Source organism: Protomyctophum bolini, assembly GCF_963924005.1.
Source record: "Protomyctophum bolini genome assembly, chromosome: 5".
Lineage (NCBI taxonomy): Eukaryota > Metazoa > Chordata > Actinopteri > Myctophiformes > Myctophidae > Protomyctophum > Protomyctophum bolini.
The window spans coordinates 43,473,519-43,490,390 of record NC_137866.1 but is presented as its reverse complement, the minus strand read 5'-3'; the positions used below and the strand labels follow the sequence as shown (position 1 = coordinate 43,490,390).

Genomic DNA, 16,872 nt, shown 5'->3' with positions numbered 1-16,872 from the left:
ATAGCTCCTCCCCCGGATGAGTGCAATAATGTTAAAATGGAAGGCGAGGGTAACGCTAAGCTAGCTAGCTAGCTGGGCGAAAGCGTTCCGTACAAGGGAAAATTAACGTTAGTATCGAAGGTATGATATCGCTTTTATTCACCAAATATGTTGTAGAAATATCTTGAGGTTGTTGTTGATTTTCAACACGGGGCGGTGTCATTGCAGAACAGCACAACAAGTTTCAGGTCAATGGCTAACGTGCGTAGCAGCGGTATAGTAACCCGTAGCAGCTGGGAACAATGTCGCCTCATTGGACATGGCTCCTTCCTTCTCCTTGCATGGACAGAGTTGACTAGGACATTTATGTTTTGTTATTGACAAAAAATAATGCATGAACATATTCGTACATATCTGACAAAAAAAAAGCTCAAGACGCGCTTGGTGTGGACGGTGGACCTTTGAGTCCAAATGGGCACAGCAGGAGTACAAAACACAACAGCTATTTAGAGCTAACAGTCGATACGTACGACACACCACATAGTTTATCTAATGATTTTAACATGTAGTCATGTACATCAGCGATTGGTTATCAATATTTGGGGTCCTAATCTTGTAAACCGATAGCCAAAGTGTAAATACATATAATGCACTTCAACCTAGGCGCATTACTTGCCAAGGGAGTTAAACAGGCCTTGCAGGCCAATTGTTTGTTGTACCCAGCCAACTAATTCTCCGAGACTACCCAGCTAACATCAACAACAATGGTTGGACTTTTATGTATGTTCCTTCCAACCCTTTTTGGTGGTTGGTGGGAACTATCGATACAAAATATAAATGACAGTGTGACGGTGTTGAATAACTTTCTTTAGCATAACACTACAGGACAAAACAGCAGATACCATAAATATATTTGAACCATAATCGCCAATATTCCCAAGCTAGAAATGTCCAGGAAATAAAACATACTAAAGCTGCGTTCAGACTTCAGACCTGTGTGTGTGTGTGTATTCGCCTCGGTTCGTCCAGTTTGTGCTGCCATCCAAGTCTGAACGCACGTTGACTAAAACATAATTAATTTTAACATGGGGAATGTGAAGTTGGAGGTTCTACCTCCAACTCCACTGTTTTCTTGGGTCTGTTATTTCAAGCCAATGATGACCATGTGTCATCCACCCATTGCAGATTTTTTTTTACCAATATATTGTCAGAAATTTGAAAGTTTCCAAATCAATTTGAAAAACATAGTTGAAACATCAATAAATGCACCATGTCTCTGTACGTACGTGTGATTCACGTAACTCGAGAACTGTTCGCCCCACTGACTTCAAATTCGACACATGCGTTCCACACCCCCACAGGGAGTGCAGTGTCAAGTCGGTCGGACCACGGTTATCCAGAACTGCTACAAAAGGCCCGGGCTCTAGACAGGGCAGAGGCCATATTTGGGCATGACACAGAACTCCATATATAGGAATAAAGGGACAGATACAGAAATCTCCATATATGGGCATAAAATACACAGACAGATGGGTCCTCTGACACGGGTACAACAGGTATTGCATAGACGGGTGAGGCATGGATCTCCAACTTCATCGTTAGTAACTCGGTGCTCTACAGCCGTGCTCTACAACGTGTAGTCTAAACAAAGGAAATAAATACAAATTAAAATAAACACCGTCGGGCATAAACATTTTCATGATCACATCACACAAATATATATATCCATATCGATATGGCGTAGCTTCTGTATCAATACGATTATCGGCAAGGAGTATGATATGAGTATTCATTGAGTGCACAGTGCAGTCAGCTACAGTTGAAATTCAGGGAAAATGGTATATCATGTATGTTTTGTTCCAGAAACACACAATATCTGTCTGAATGACCTGAACAGAAAAACTGCTACTGGATGGGTTCACTTTTCTTTTGTCATTTCTGAGAGAGATGGACAGTAAAGTGAGATGAGAGCAGGATAGTCTCTACTCTCTGGCCAACCCTAAAATTAAGCTATTTGGTCGCCCCGGGCAGGTTAACTTTATCTATCTAAATCTAAACTTTCTAAATCATACTTGAGTAGAGTAGAGTAGAGTTGTAATATGGACAACATCAAATATTCCAGTCCTTTTTTGTCCAAATACCTTGGATATTGTAACGTAATTACGTAAACATTCTGGAAAATTGTAGAAAGGTGTTTAGTAGTTTTTAAAAGCACGACACTTGCAGCCATTCAAGCCATTTCATACTACCATCAATATCTACAGTTTGCCCAGCCCTATACTGTAGTATAAAGGAGGAGGCAGTACTTTGACAATGGTGTCTGTGTACCTTCTTGGAGAAACCAAAGGATATTTGTCACTCAAACAGCCTCAAAAAGCCTTGCTGGGGGCAGGAGCTTATTTCCTGTTTCTGTAGTGTGAGACAGCTTGATGTACAAGTACGTATCCCCTGGACATGACACTAGCATTTTGCAGGCACAAACCATAGAGTTATATATAAACATTTCAATGGAAGTTGCTCAGTGACATTTGAAGGAGCCGGAGGAATTTCCCGATTTGCGGAAGTGCTTACTCGCCTGAACGAGTGCTCTGTGTTAAACCCCGGCTGCGCCCCCTGCGCTCGTGCTACATGCATGGGCAAAACCGCTCTGTTTGCATTTCCAGCTTTGGCCAGTAGAGTGGGGCGGCTTCAACGTTGGCTTGGGACTAAACGCATGCCCCGATCCAACACTTGATGAATACCAAGCAAGAGAGTCATGACCCGGCCAGGGAATTGAACCCCCAACCACCCAGTCTCAGGGCGGACACACCACCATATTCACAAAAATATTACATATTCAATTAAATACTGACACATTGTCAGTGTTTAAATGTATTAACATTTTCAGAACATTTTACATTTGGCTAATTGTACTTTAAGGCTCATGTCAGAATAATCAACATTGAAAGCAATAGAATACACCTGCACACTGCGTATTTTCTTATTCATTGAAGCAACGTTTCGGTCCCTCCGGACCTTCATCAGGCATAATCGACATAAAACATCAACCACATGAAAATAATGTGAGGAGATGGAATACACATATATTATATATAATATACATTATCATTGTGTGTAATTTGACTTCACAAAGCAAAACTTACTAATACTAGTAATGCTAAATTATAATGATGAACTACACTAGAAGCCAATCAGACATTGCTCAGATCATATATTCCATGCAATACATTTGGATACTGCAAAGTGCTCAAAACAAAAGTGTTCACTATCTCCCACAAGCTCATTCTGGGATTTGCATAAATGTGTAAATATGTCTAAAAAATATTTAAAGGACCTCTACCAGATAGTCTCTCAAACATTCCTCCTCAGGACTTTCGTGTTCACTCATTTGTTTTAAATTGATGTTTTTCCAACTAACATCAGACCACATGGATATTTTGTCATATCACAAAATATTTTTTTTTATTGCATTTAGATTGAAGATGCCTTTTAGAAGTTGAGGAACACGCTTGGTTTGAGTTTATATCTATCCAAGTTTGACCAATCCTGATCCAGTTTACTGAATTGGACTCTATTGCAGGCAGTCAGACAGACGGCAAGTTTGTTTAGAACTTGATCCCTGTTCATGTGTATCACAGAACTGAAAACATCAGATGTCATGTGGTCAGTTAGTGGCCTATCACTGTCAGGCTGGTTCCACCATCTGTCTTCTACGCTGTATTTTGGTTTTATGATTTCAATCAAATCACATTGAATTGATGCGACTCTAGGGGTTACACAACTGTTCTAAATCAATGTTAAGCCTTGTTTTTTTTTTTTAAGTTAAAACATTGTCCTCAGTAGTCACTAAATGTTTAATATAGGACTAGATTTTAGATCCATGTTTAGGGTCTGTTTCAAGTTAACCACATTGCCTTCATCCACAGTACAAAACTACAAATGTAGCAATTTAAGAAATAATGGCATATCAAGAACATTCAGCCTTTGTAATCTAGCATATGACATGCATACATTTTCACTTTTTGAGCGGTGCCTAACCGCTCCAATGATTGGAGGTGTGTGTATGTCTTGTCTGTTTGGCGTACGACCCATTGACCCCTGCAGCTCATTGCGGTCGCATTCGGGTCACACTGTTGAGCAGCATAAAGGGCCATTCACTGAGCAGTATAACTGCAGCGAGCCAGCGGTGGTGTTTTTTTTGCTGATAATTGCTGACAATCTATCTATTTAATGTACTTTAATTTGTAATGGAAGTTACCATTGCCAATAACCATAGAATCAATATCTGGTGTAATCAGAGAAATCATAGGTGGTGTGCTATAAACCTAGACTCAATATAGCCTGACGGCATGTTGTATGTTCGAGACCCGATGGCCTTTGTAATCCCCAACTCTCCCCATTAACTGTCAACCTACTGTTCTATCAATAACCCATTTAGGTCTGAGGCAAAAAATTACAAAAAATGTATGTTATCTATACTGTACAAAATGCGTTCCCGTCTTGAAGGGTAAAACCTCCAAAAGGAGTTCCTTCCTTTCGGATAAAGGCATAAAATATTTGTTTATATATATTTGGGGCGGGGGGGGGGGGGATTATTCTGTAGAGAAATAAAAATGTAAGGATGTTGATGCCAGTTTGTTATACATGATCTAATGTCTTATTGTTTTCTTGTACACAGAGTAAGACGAATTGAACTGAAGAACTGGACGCAGAGTTTGACAGACACTTGCCGGGAGAGGTAAGCATTTTCCCCAAACACTGAAGATGAAATAAATCTGAAAGTTTTATGTAAGCCTTTTTATTATATTGTTTTATTGTCTTTTGTTTGACCAGCGTGTTTGCAACGGTTGGCAGTATGGACACAGAACAATTCTACAGTTTTACAGGTGAAGGCGATGGAAATTCAGGTAAAGTGCAATATCTGGTTTACAAAATATGAAGTTAGATTGACTGTAGCTATAATTTAATTATTCAATATATTATTGTAAAGTGCAAAGAAATACGCTGGGTGGCAATAGATGAGCCTGGTAATAGCCCTAGATAACACGCTGTTTCTGAATGTGTCTTATGTGCAGTGTGCACCTAATGAGACTTACAGGAGGGCGATTCTAAAACGCCTTCTAAATTATTATCTAAGCTTTCTGAAAAACGTCTAATTTGTATTCAAAAAAATATATTTTTTTGCTATGTACTATACATGGCAACAACTACCCCGAAAGGGGTTCTCCGATTGAAAGGTACAGCATAGTAACGTATAGCAGTTTTCAGTTGCCTTTTCTTAATCCAGTTTAATTTACTTTTCCATAACTATAGCACAGCAGCAATGTGATCCAGATCAGCAACAGCAGCAGAGAGAGTTGGAAGCGGCAGAGAAGAGTGTTAGGCCAACCCTTTCCGATGTCAAAAAGTCCTGGGGCTTCAGGCGGACAACCATTGCTAAGAGAGAATACATCGACGAGGTTATAGATCTAGACCCTAGTCCTCCTCCCCCACGCCCCGGCAGAGGCAGAGGTCGCCGACCTAAGCGGACCCCTCAGAGCACCCCAGAACCCTCTACTCCACAAAGAGCTTCTCGTGCGGCTAGGGAAGTTATAGATGAGTTAGAATGGTCCGCTCCCTCTTCCCCAGCATCGGTGGACACAGAGCAGGTGTCACAGGACACAGAGTGGGTGTCGCAGGACACGGACCCACCGCCAGAGGACACAGAGCCAGTGGCCGGAGGGAATATTGACCCCAGTTCATGGCAGGACTTTGGGTCTGCCTTTCACACTGCCTTCTCGCTGCTTGGTGGGAATGACGACGTGTCGGAAGTAATGGGGCCGCCGGACAGCCCGGAAGCCACCAACAGCAGGGAATCTGCCAATGTGGACGCCTCTGATTGCGTCGAACTTCCCGACAACGTGGGAGCTGCTGATGACACGGAGGCCAACGAGTCTCTGAGTGCGGGAGGAGACAGCGAGGACACCGTGTTGGTCTCCAGCAGAGAGGACGACAGCGATGAAATGACTTTGATGAGGTTAAAACAGGAGCTGGCGCTGCCAGGCAAGCTGGCAAGCGGCAGGGGCAAGCAGGGCAAAAGCCCTAGAGGCAAGGCCAAAGGAAGAGGTAGAGGGAGAGGAAGAGGCAGGGGACGGGGAAGAGGACGGGGACGTGGGAAGGGCAAGGCGGCCGAGCTGGAGTCGAGCACAGCCGACGACGAAGCCGACGAAGACGAGGAAGCAGTGATGCTCGTCGGTCAAGTGGACCAGCCGTCGAAGAAGGAGGAAACGCAGAGGAGTTCTGAGAGGACTGAGCTAACGGGCCTGCCCGAGCGGAATGCTCAGCTGTCGAGCTCAGACTGCATCGTCATAGACACGGACTCGGAGCATAGCAATGACGCGACGGCGGGCCAGTTCGATGACGCAGCGTTGGCAGAGGAAGCGGGCGGCAGGAGTGCAGAGGGGTACACCAGCATATCGGACAGTGAAGGGTACGACCCCAACGCTCTGTACTGCATCTGTAGACAGAAACATAATAAGAGGTATGCACTTTTTTTTTTTTTACTTACTTTATTTGAGCAGGGCAAAAGCATAATTGAAATTTTGGATCGAAGATTCTTCCCCCAATGTAAACCTGGCCAAGACAGGCAAGCAGCACAAAGAAACACATGTAAATTCAGTAGACGGAGAAACATTAAGACAATACAAAGACAAAGACAATAAAACAATGAAATCCTAAATATTTAGCAGAATACATAAACGGCCCTTTATCGTCTCTATGTACAGTACAGGTACATATTGCTCATTGCGATTGCAATGAGCTCTCTGAGACCAAATCGCTCCATCAACAACTTGCATACTTGAACCATTCTGCGAGTTTCACTTCGTCTTCTTCATCATGTTGGTTCACCGCCGTTTGTCCCGCTCTGTCTGTGGCATTGTTCACTTCTAGGTTCATGATCTGCTGCGACGGCTGCCAGGAGTGGTTCCATGGCGACTGCGTCGGCATCAGTGAGACACAGGGTCACACCATGAGGGGCCACGAGTACATCTGTCCGCCGTGCACCATCAGGAAGGGGACGGAGCTGCTCGCTGCGCTCAGCCGGCCCCAGCCGCTCCGTCAGCCCGAGCCCGAGCCAAACCTGCCTGCTGAACGTGTAACGATGCCCCTGTTTGGTGACCTCCTGGAAGAGCCCTCGAATCTGCAGGCCGGCAAGGTGAGAGAATGTTATTTTGATCACCAATTATACCTTTATGTCCCTTCCATCAGTTCCATGGGAGCGCGTGTGCAGAGATTAAAATAGGGTGCATTTTGCATCCCAAAACGCAGTTTATAGTTCAGGGACGCAATAAAACCTCTGCATCCACGGGATGCACTAACTACTGTACTGTTTTTTTATTCTAGCTTTAGTTATAATAATAATTTCTTCTTCTGTTTTCTACATGAATATAACCACATAACCATATCAAATGAAATTGGAGTTAAATGCTGCAATTTGTAAAAATGACAAAATATGACTCCTCGCGTCGTTGAAGTGGGACTCATAAAATGTCCCTGGGACTCATCTAAAAGACCACCCCTGCATCCCGGGACTCATTACATTGAAAACCTATTTACATCTCTGTGTGTGTGTGCCAAAATTGTACCAGGATAGGAAGGGAGGGGGGGGCTGTTTAATTTAGCTGGAATTGTACCAGGGACATCGCGGTTATTTGTGATTAGGCACTCTCTGATTATCTAGCAGTGCACCGCAGGTTTTCTGGCCTTAAGCCTTTGGGCGGGAACCCCTTTTGGTGTTAGCATCATGTCATGCTTTAGCTATTGAAAAATAGCAGATCTACAAGCTCGTAGCGCGGCACCGAGTGCCGCGCTACGAGCTTGTAGGTCTGCCATTTTTGAAAAATTGTAGTACGACTAGCTTTTTCAGAAAACTGTCAGGACATTTTTAGAATGTGATCTCATGTCAACATGGGTTAACATAACGTGAATGGTTTTAGGAGGCCGTGCCGGTAGAGGAGATGGAGCCACGACAGACGGAGCAAGAATGTAAACCTAACACGGCACCAGATACTGCCGTTGAGACGGACGACTCCCAGGCGCTGTGCATTGGCATCGGGTGCTCCAGGCAGGCCTTACCGGACTCTGTCTACTGCGGTACAGACTGCATCCTTCAGCACGCAGCCCTCATGATGAAGTCACTGTCTGATCCCAAGGAGCCTAAGGCCAGAGGTCGGTCGCAGAGAAAGGCCGCCGCCGCAAAACCAGCTTCAAAGGTACTGTAGACATTGTAGCTGTTTTAGCTATTTTATTTATTTATTTATTTGACAGGGAAAAAGCTCATTAATCAACATGTCAGTTTTCACATCAATGTAAATGGGCCAGAGTTAGCCGAAGCTAAATTTCATCTGTAGTCCCTGGGCAGGCTCTTAAAAAATGAATGATAAAAAAGGACAAAGTGTAGTGTGCCTGCACACAACACCATGCGTTGATGCCATGTGTGCATATGTGCAAGCACCCAACACTACGTCCATACAAAAACACAATACAATACAGGTAAAAGAAGGACAAAGTGTAGTGTGCCTGCACACAACACCATGCGTTGATGCCATGTGTGCATATGTGCAAGCACCCAACACTACGTCCATACAAAAACACAATACAATACAGATAAAAGAAAGACAATATTGTATTGTGAAACCTTCCGTTGACTTAAAAGGGGTGTAAGTTATATTTCCTTTCATTTAACCCATTTTGGACTGAGGTTGATGGAAAAAAAGGCTTCTAAATCCTACGTCCTATGTTTCTATGTCAGTGGTGCTCAACCTTTTTCATGTCAAGGACCCCCAGCATGATCTCTATTGGGCCACGGACCCCCCATCTCAAAATATGTAGTTCCAGGGACACCCCAGAAGCAAATATTTTAATTAAAAATGTTTGCTCTGAAATATATATTCAAAGATTTGCACCACATTTTCACGACTTTTAAAAAATAGCAGACCTACAGTACAAGCTCTATGATCTACAAGCTCATAGCGCGCCACTCTATGAGCTTGTAGATCTGCTATTTTTCAATAGCTAAATTATAACATAATGTTTAAAACACCAAAAGGGATTCCCGACCAAAACGGGTTAAAATAAGTGTGTATAGTGCCGTATCTCTTCAGCCCGTTAAAATACATATTAATGTAGTGATCATTTATCATGTATCTAATCAGGAGAGAGAACTCATACATGATTAGGAATAGACATGGGAAATTGGAAGTGATGAAACTACAAACTATATTGGATAAATATGTGATCTTTATCCGGTTCTGTATCATGATTTGATCAGTCAGACTAACAGGATGTCGGAACAATGGCTACGTTTACATGGACAGTTAAATCCCCTTTTCATTCAGAATAAATCCTATTAAAAGTTCTCATGTAAACACCTACAAAAACTTAAATCGGAATGAAAATGGTCAATCTGATTTAAACTTAGATCTGATGTAACTGACCGGTTTATTCCATTTTTAAATCCTATTGAAACAATTGTGGACTCATGAAAACAAACTCATTCGGATTGAAGTTCATTCTGGTCTTTCTGTGCATGCTTGTTTCCATGTAATTGGTATGGCTATATTATGCTCTTGTTTTGCAATTAATTATATTAAGAAATTATATTAGAAACCTCTCATAGGCTACAGGATACATCAAATATAAAGTAATACGGCATAAAAGTGTTTTTTTATTATTATTCTTTTATTTTACTGAAATGTAGTGTAGTAAAAGTAAAACAATTGGATAGTAAAGTAGAAATACCTCAAAATTGTACTTTAGTACTAAAGTAAATGTACTTTCCACCACTGGACGTAAACATATCCGCCCGCCCCCTATCCAATCAGAAGCCTTCCCAGCCCCAAACCTGATGTGGAATGAAATAATGGGATTTAAAAGTATTGTCCATGTAAACACTCATTCGGAATGACCTTTCCCCATGTAGACACGCAGCAAAAAACATTACTTCTGAATTAATTCATTCTGAAGTTTTCATTCTGAATGAAAAAGCCCTCATGTAACCGCAGCCATTGACATGTTACCATCTAAGGTGCGAGGAAGTGGGACATGGGGAGATGTGAGGGTGGAAGTTTTAGCATTGTGATCTTGCTTATGTGTCGAAATGTCTCTGAACATGACATTTCCTAGACGCTGTATTAATAGCACCCACTGCTGATAATGGTTAGGCAAGCAGAAAGGTGTTGAAGCTAGGGCATTAACGAGTTGAGAGTTTTCCAAGTCGACTTGTCAGACAGTAACAGTGTCGAAGTTGAGTCGATGCATCGTTCTATAACGGGGGGCGGGGGGTTGATTTTAACAGTGGGTGGAGGTGCACGCACACTCAAGTACGGAGCATGTCAAACAGAGCACTGCGCACACATTGGCATCTCCAATATGGCACAGTGTGTCAGTGTATGTATCATCTATATGGCAAAGCGCTGATTATCAAAACAAAAATGTAATAGTAAAATACTAAACAGTGCAGGCACACACGCAAGTGTGCGTCGCACACTGGTTCACAGACCAGAAAAGAGAACACAACAGGAGAGGGGTCATAATTGGCACACAGCGCAGCAGCGGCCCGAGAACACAATAGGAAATATAACATTAACACTAGTGGCAGTAGGCCTATAGCAGCCCGACCTTCAGAACACAATAGAAGACATGCATCTATATTAACATTCATAGCAGCCAGCAGCAGTTAGCGCATCACCAGAATACAATCTGCTATTACCTTCCACATTCACGATATGAACCTTTTCCTCCTCTGACAACAACTCGATAACGTTCTCATGTTAGTTTGTTACTTATTTTCTGAGCCATGCAAATAAACAATAACCCGTATGACTGGAGACGGAGAGATTCATGTGTCTCGCCCGTAAAGCTAAACCAGAAACAGGACAGTCATTGCGTCAGCACGGATGTGGGGGCGGGGGGATATAGTTTGGGAATAAAGTTTGCGCGCTTCTATCTGTTACTTCTCTGACACAGTGCAGTTCAACTTCAACTCCCTGGAAATAAAAACGTCTGGGTTTCCGAGGCTAGTCAATTAGTGGGACACCGCTGAGAGCCACACACAGCTGCAGTTAGGTTCTTAATTAAGGGCGCGTTCTGAATGCAATGCAAACTAATAGGCGAGTGCGCTATGCAAAGGGCAAGAAATAAAGATTGACTTCTGTCCGTGACAATAAGGGACTACAGATGAAATTTAGCTTCGGCTAACTCTGGCCCATTTACATTGATGTGAAAACTGACATGTTGATTAATGAGCTTTGTCCCTGTCAAATAAATAAATAACCAATCCTACAGTTTGAATTCTGTACACAAATATGATATGGGGAAAACTATTTATATATATACTGTATATCGATTTATTTTTAATGAATGCCCTAGTTGAAGCTGCAACTACCAGTTATTTTCATCATTGATCAGTTGATACGTTTTTGGAGTGCAATGAAATAAATATTTTTTTTTGGATACACAAGTATGAGACCGGGTACACAACATGGAGAAAGTATGACAGAGATAACATGGGGTGGGGGGAGGGGAAATAAACCTTGGGAACTGCACTAAAGAACTTTCTGTATAACCATTGTGTACTATCTAATTCATACTGTTACAACGCTTTTTCCAAATAAAACAAACAATAAAAATATATTTTTTGCCCCACAGAGGCCGGTGCGGACGTCTCGGAGGTTGGCAGAACGACAGGAGGAGGAAGAAGGGGAAGAGGAGAAGGAAGCTGACGGAGGGCAGGAGGAGGAAGCGTCGCAGGCACAGCCCGTGGCCTGCAGCGAGCCCCGTCTCACTGCAGCTCAGTCTACTCCCACAGCAGCAGCTCAGTTTATCACAGCGTGTACGTACCATTCACCTCACGCTCATTCCTCCACCACACGCACATGTGTTCTCTGTCACGGTTAGAGCAGCTCTCACACACACACACACACACACCCCCGTACATACACTAAGATGGGAGGACTGATACATTCCAGGGGTCAGCAATGGGTAAGTATGTTATTTTTCATAGCGTCTATTTTCGCGTACATAAATGTTGGAACGTGATGAGATGAAACTCGAGCTTGACTGGTCAGGGGTATGCTGTTGAACACACTCGTTTCACACTTCAAATGAATGGGAAACAAACACTGGTGCAACGCAAAAGAACCTCCGAAATGTGTTTTTGGGGGTATATCCACGGTTCCCTTTCTGAAAGATACACGCATCAGAAACCTCAAGACATGTCCAACCGATCGACAATGCAAGTTGTCCAGCCTCGTGCAAAGCGTTACGATTTATTTCTCTACCATTTTTTCAAAACCATCGATAATGACTCCCATATTCAAGACCTGCTTGTTCGAGGTTACCATTAGTACAAATATAGCTGTTTATAGGCGGCTACTTCACAAGTAATTTGATATCTGAATTTTTACAATTACAATTTTGGCATTTAGCAGACACTTAATTCGGAGCAATTTATGAAGTGCAAGTGGTCGAAGAGTGCCAAAACATTAACTTGGCATCTGTCTACATTAAACAACATACCTACCTAGCATCTATTTATCTATCACTAGCAACTATCTAAATAAGACACATTAGAGGTCTTCACAGGTCCATTTTGACCGACCCGTAAGAATTGTACCAGAGCCGAATGGACACGGCTATTAATTGAAATCTTGAGTTCCGAACCCGAAAAGTACAGACATATGTCAGAGACGGATTCGACCTACCCGGCTATTATTTTTAAATGAGTTGCGACCCCGAGCAGTAGAGGGATGTCGGACCATACCCGTACAAAACCAGAGGCCCCGAAATTACCGAATGCCAACGTTGTTAAGAATGTATCCATCGTGCTTTCTTAAATGTCTACACAGTAGCGCTACTACTCCTTTACTAAAGTCAAGAGACGCAAGGCACGCAGGCAGTACGCCGGAAGAGAAAGAAAAGGGGGGAGCGGAGGTGATTGACAGCTGTGACAGCCAATCGCCGGGTCCACTCGGGGTATTAGTGGAACTGTCATTTCATTGTCAGAAGCCCACGAGACATATGGTAGCGGTTCCGACCCAGTCCCAGAGTGGATTCCTGTGGATGGAACCGTGACCAGTCCGGGTTGGATCCCGGGGTATTTTTGGGTCTCAAGGTCTTACCCGAAGACCTCTAGTGCAGATGCAAAGATGATAGGTGCTAGGAAATGTAGATGATAGTCAGACGAGGTGGGAATTCAGACTACGACAGAAGATGGGAGTGGCTGCAGTCCTGACCGACGACAGAGGGGAGGTCATTCCAGAGCTTGGGAGGGAGAGTCTAGGTCGCCTGGACCCGTTAGTTCTGGTGTCGTAGGGAAGGGATGGGTAGACAACCTGCGGGCGGGAAGGAGTATAGGGCTGCAAATCCTGCAGGTGCCCTCCCCTTGCATACCTGCCAACATTTAGGCTTTGAAAATAGGCAAGTGGTCTTCCCTCAATGACCTGCGGACCATATACCTGTACAAAAAAACATAAACACTAAAATGTACATCACAAAAATATCAAGTGCGAACATTGTGAAAGTGTGAATGTGTGTGGGTGTGCGCGTGTGTGTGTGTGTGTGTGTGCACGTGTGGCTAGTGGCTAGAATATAGATGTATTAGGAATTAGGTCTCGCACCATTTGGTTCATTATATATATATCATTTAGTTTCATCCACTTTTCAGAAACCAACCGAGCAAGAGCGGGTTTGATCGAGCACAGTTACAAGTACCGCAGGGGCGTTTCGTTTGCACGTGCATTTCACATGTAATTGGGAGATTAACGGGAGGTGTTACCAGTCGGATGCGGGAGAAAGGGTTAAAAATAGGTTAGACTCCTGCAAGTATCGGGCGTATTGGCAGACATGCCCCCTTCGGTCAACCTGTAGATCATTGCCAGTGTTGAATTGGACGGAGCGCAGAAAGGTTTTGGGAGGTTAAAGTCCAGGCATGTTGCAGCCTGCTGGAGGAGTTGAGGGTGCGTTCGGCCAGGCTCTCTCAAACCTCGTTGTTTCAAATGTTACACCACATCTTTCACATCTGTCCAGTCAAATTGAAAACATTTGTGCTCTGAAGGTTTCTGTAATAACATGCAGCCAGTTCCTCAGAGCCGGCAGGGCCATGGATGTAATCTCACTAGTCAATGCAGTTTCTTTAGCCTCTCCGAGAAAGACGGACGGGTCAAGTGCTCAACAAATAGTCCGCCCATACTTTTGTCCTCTTCAGCACAACAAGCACCATCATATTCAGGGAACCCACGATGCTTTTTTTTTGTTTTTCTTTTGGCAATTTTTTAAAGACAACATTCTTCAGTATGTACAGTACATTCAAATCACCTCTTCATGGAATACACCTCCGATATGCTAAATGGTCTGTATTTATAGTGCCTTTCTAGTCTTTCTGCCCATTCAAAATACTCTACAATGTATTTCACATTCACCCATTCACACACGCCTGCACAGTTGCACACACACACACACACATGCCCACATACCCACACACATCAATTTCACAGACGCACCGTTACACATTACCTGCCAATGCAGTACACAATCACACACGCATTCACCCACCTACGGCGGACGCAACCATGCCAGGCATGCACCCACCTGTTCATCAGGAGCAGTTAGCGGTTCCGTGTCTTGCTCAAGGACCCTAGGAGACACAGCCAGGAGGAACGAGGATCGAATCGGGACCCTTCCGGCTTCCAGACAGCCGCTCTATACCTCCTGAGCCACTGCCTCCCAACACACATGCATGTCATTCATTAAGTCAGTCAGTTCCCCCCCTTTAAGTGCTCTCATATGGTAGTCAACTTATTTTAAGTATAGCAAGGTGTTGCACCTGCACACTTACTTGCTCAAGCCTCTGGATACCACAGCAAACGGTTCTTTATTTACATTACACATGCGCACACACACATGCACACTCTTGCACTCATGCGCAGAATACAAGTATCGTACAGAGAGACCCGGTTTAGTGGGGAACAGAACCTTGAGGGGTCGAGGAATCGGTTTTGAGAACATAATGTGAAGAACCTGCAGAGACCCAAAGAGAAGTGGAGGATTCAAGGAGGTCCCACCTGCAGGCCGGCGAACCATGAATGGGACAGTTGGTGTTGTTGCTTCCACGAAGAGCGAAGTGTCAGCTGTCTCAGTAATGTGTTCTGTTCCTCAGTACTTCTGGAAAAGCAAACTACTTCACTGCGACCAAAGGATTCATTGTGCATACATGCATACATAAACTCCACAGATTTAGTTTTTGGGACTTGCTTAGGGCATTGAAATCCTCAACAATCCAGTCGTTTTTTAGGTGGGTTTTAATTTGCGGGCGTTTTTTGAGTATTCCTGCATTTGGCTTTGTGACTCAACTGCATGAGTATTGAGTACACCTCATGGAACCTCTGCTGGATACTTTTTCTCCCTTCGTTTTATAGACCAACAAGCAACATTTCTGTCACCAGAAGCAAACAAGCTCTGAGGTTGCATTAGACTAGAAGTGCTGATCAATGATCAGCTTTCCCACCTGGTTCCCGTTTCCCGTCCTGAATCACTGCTGTGGAAACGGCAAACCTGATTGCCGATCACCATCCCAAACAGTTTCCCCTCTACACAAACAAGTACACTGTGAACAAGCACAACATACCACCTCTGGACTTCATACAAAAGGCACAACATTCTTTTGATATACTTTCAATTCGGTAGCTTTGTCTGGGTATTGTGTGCTATCATCTCCACTTCACAGCATGAAACCTAGCATTACCATTCTTTGTCACGATCGAAGATACAAGCTCATATCACAGTCTGATGCGTTGTGAGCTTGCAGATGGCCTGATTTTGGCAAATATATTTCGTGTAGAGGGAAAAAAGGAGGGTACCAAGTTTAGACCCCTGGGGGACACCGGTCAACAAGTATATAGAGTTTAAGTAGTCTGTTCACTTTCAAACATATTTGGCGCCATTTTAACATCTACTCTGGCTTTTGTTTGCCAGTTTTCAAGTTGCTTGTTTCACTATTTAGATATTTGATATTACTTTCATCAAACCATTACTATATAAATCCATTGTAACTTCAAACTTCATTCTCTCTCTCTCTCTCTCTCTCTCTCTATATATATATATATATATATATATATATATATATATATATGTGTATGTATATGCGCACACTATAACAGTGGTTCTCAACCAGTGGCCCTTGGAACGGATTCCAGGTGGTCCCCAGTACTCTCCAGCTAAATGGAGAGTTGGTAACCAAATTAACCCTTATAGATCTTTAACTCTTCCGAGCGTAAAATGAAACCAAATGGACTTGTATGGGTCCATTTGGTTTTATTTTATACTCTAGAGTTAAATTATTGTTAATCAACTGCATTACTTAATTTACAAGAATTCTCTCATTGTGGACAAAATTTAAAGTTTTGAGTCTGAGAGACTAAATCAAATGGTGGTCAGGTTCACCTTGATATGAAAAGGGTTGGAAACCACTGCACTAAAAGGACAATATCAGTGACCAGAACCAAGGGCATGAATTAATTAATCTAACATAACTTCCTACAGTTTATCAGTTTATATATTGTAGGCATGGTGAAATATAATATCAAATGTCTAAATACTGAATCAAGCAACTTAAAAACTGTGTGTCTGGGGTGCACACAAAAGTCAAGAGTAGACGTTAAATGACCCCAAACATGTTTGAAAGTGAAATATCTTGAAGTGCACCAGCACCAACCAGCATGTTTTGAGTGGAATATACTATGGGTGTACAGAAGTCATGAGCCAAGTGTGTAGTTGTAGTCTTTCTTCGAGCAAAAGCCCTGTATGATTTCACAAAGACTTCTTCAAAAACTTATTTCTTTTTTTCTTTTTTTACCC

General features: G+C 43.0%; 1 protein-coding gene across 1 annotated transcript in view; it reads left to right on the top strand.

Annotated features, from left to right (window-relative positions):
- Positions 1-31: 31 nt before the first annotated feature.
- LOC308315140 (uncharacterized protein) overlaps positions 32-16,872 on the top strand; it is a 48,916-nt gene continuing 32,075 nt past the window's right edge. The window contains exons 1-7 of the mRNA XM_080762979.1: positions 32-120; positions 4,658-4,717; positions 4,813-4,886; positions 5,293-6,499; positions 6,910-7,174; positions 7,956-8,231; positions 11,668-11,851. Of these exons, the coding sequence (XP_080619105.1) occupies positions 4,835-4,886; positions 5,293-6,499; positions 6,910-7,174; positions 7,956-8,231; positions 11,668-11,851 (1,984 nt within the window). The 5' untranslated portion in view covers positions 32-120; positions 4,658-4,717; positions 4,813-4,834. The remainder of the gene's footprint in view (positions 121-4,657; positions 4,718-4,812; positions 4,887-5,292; positions 6,500-6,909; positions 7,175-7,955; positions 8,232-11,667; positions 11,852-16,872) is intronic.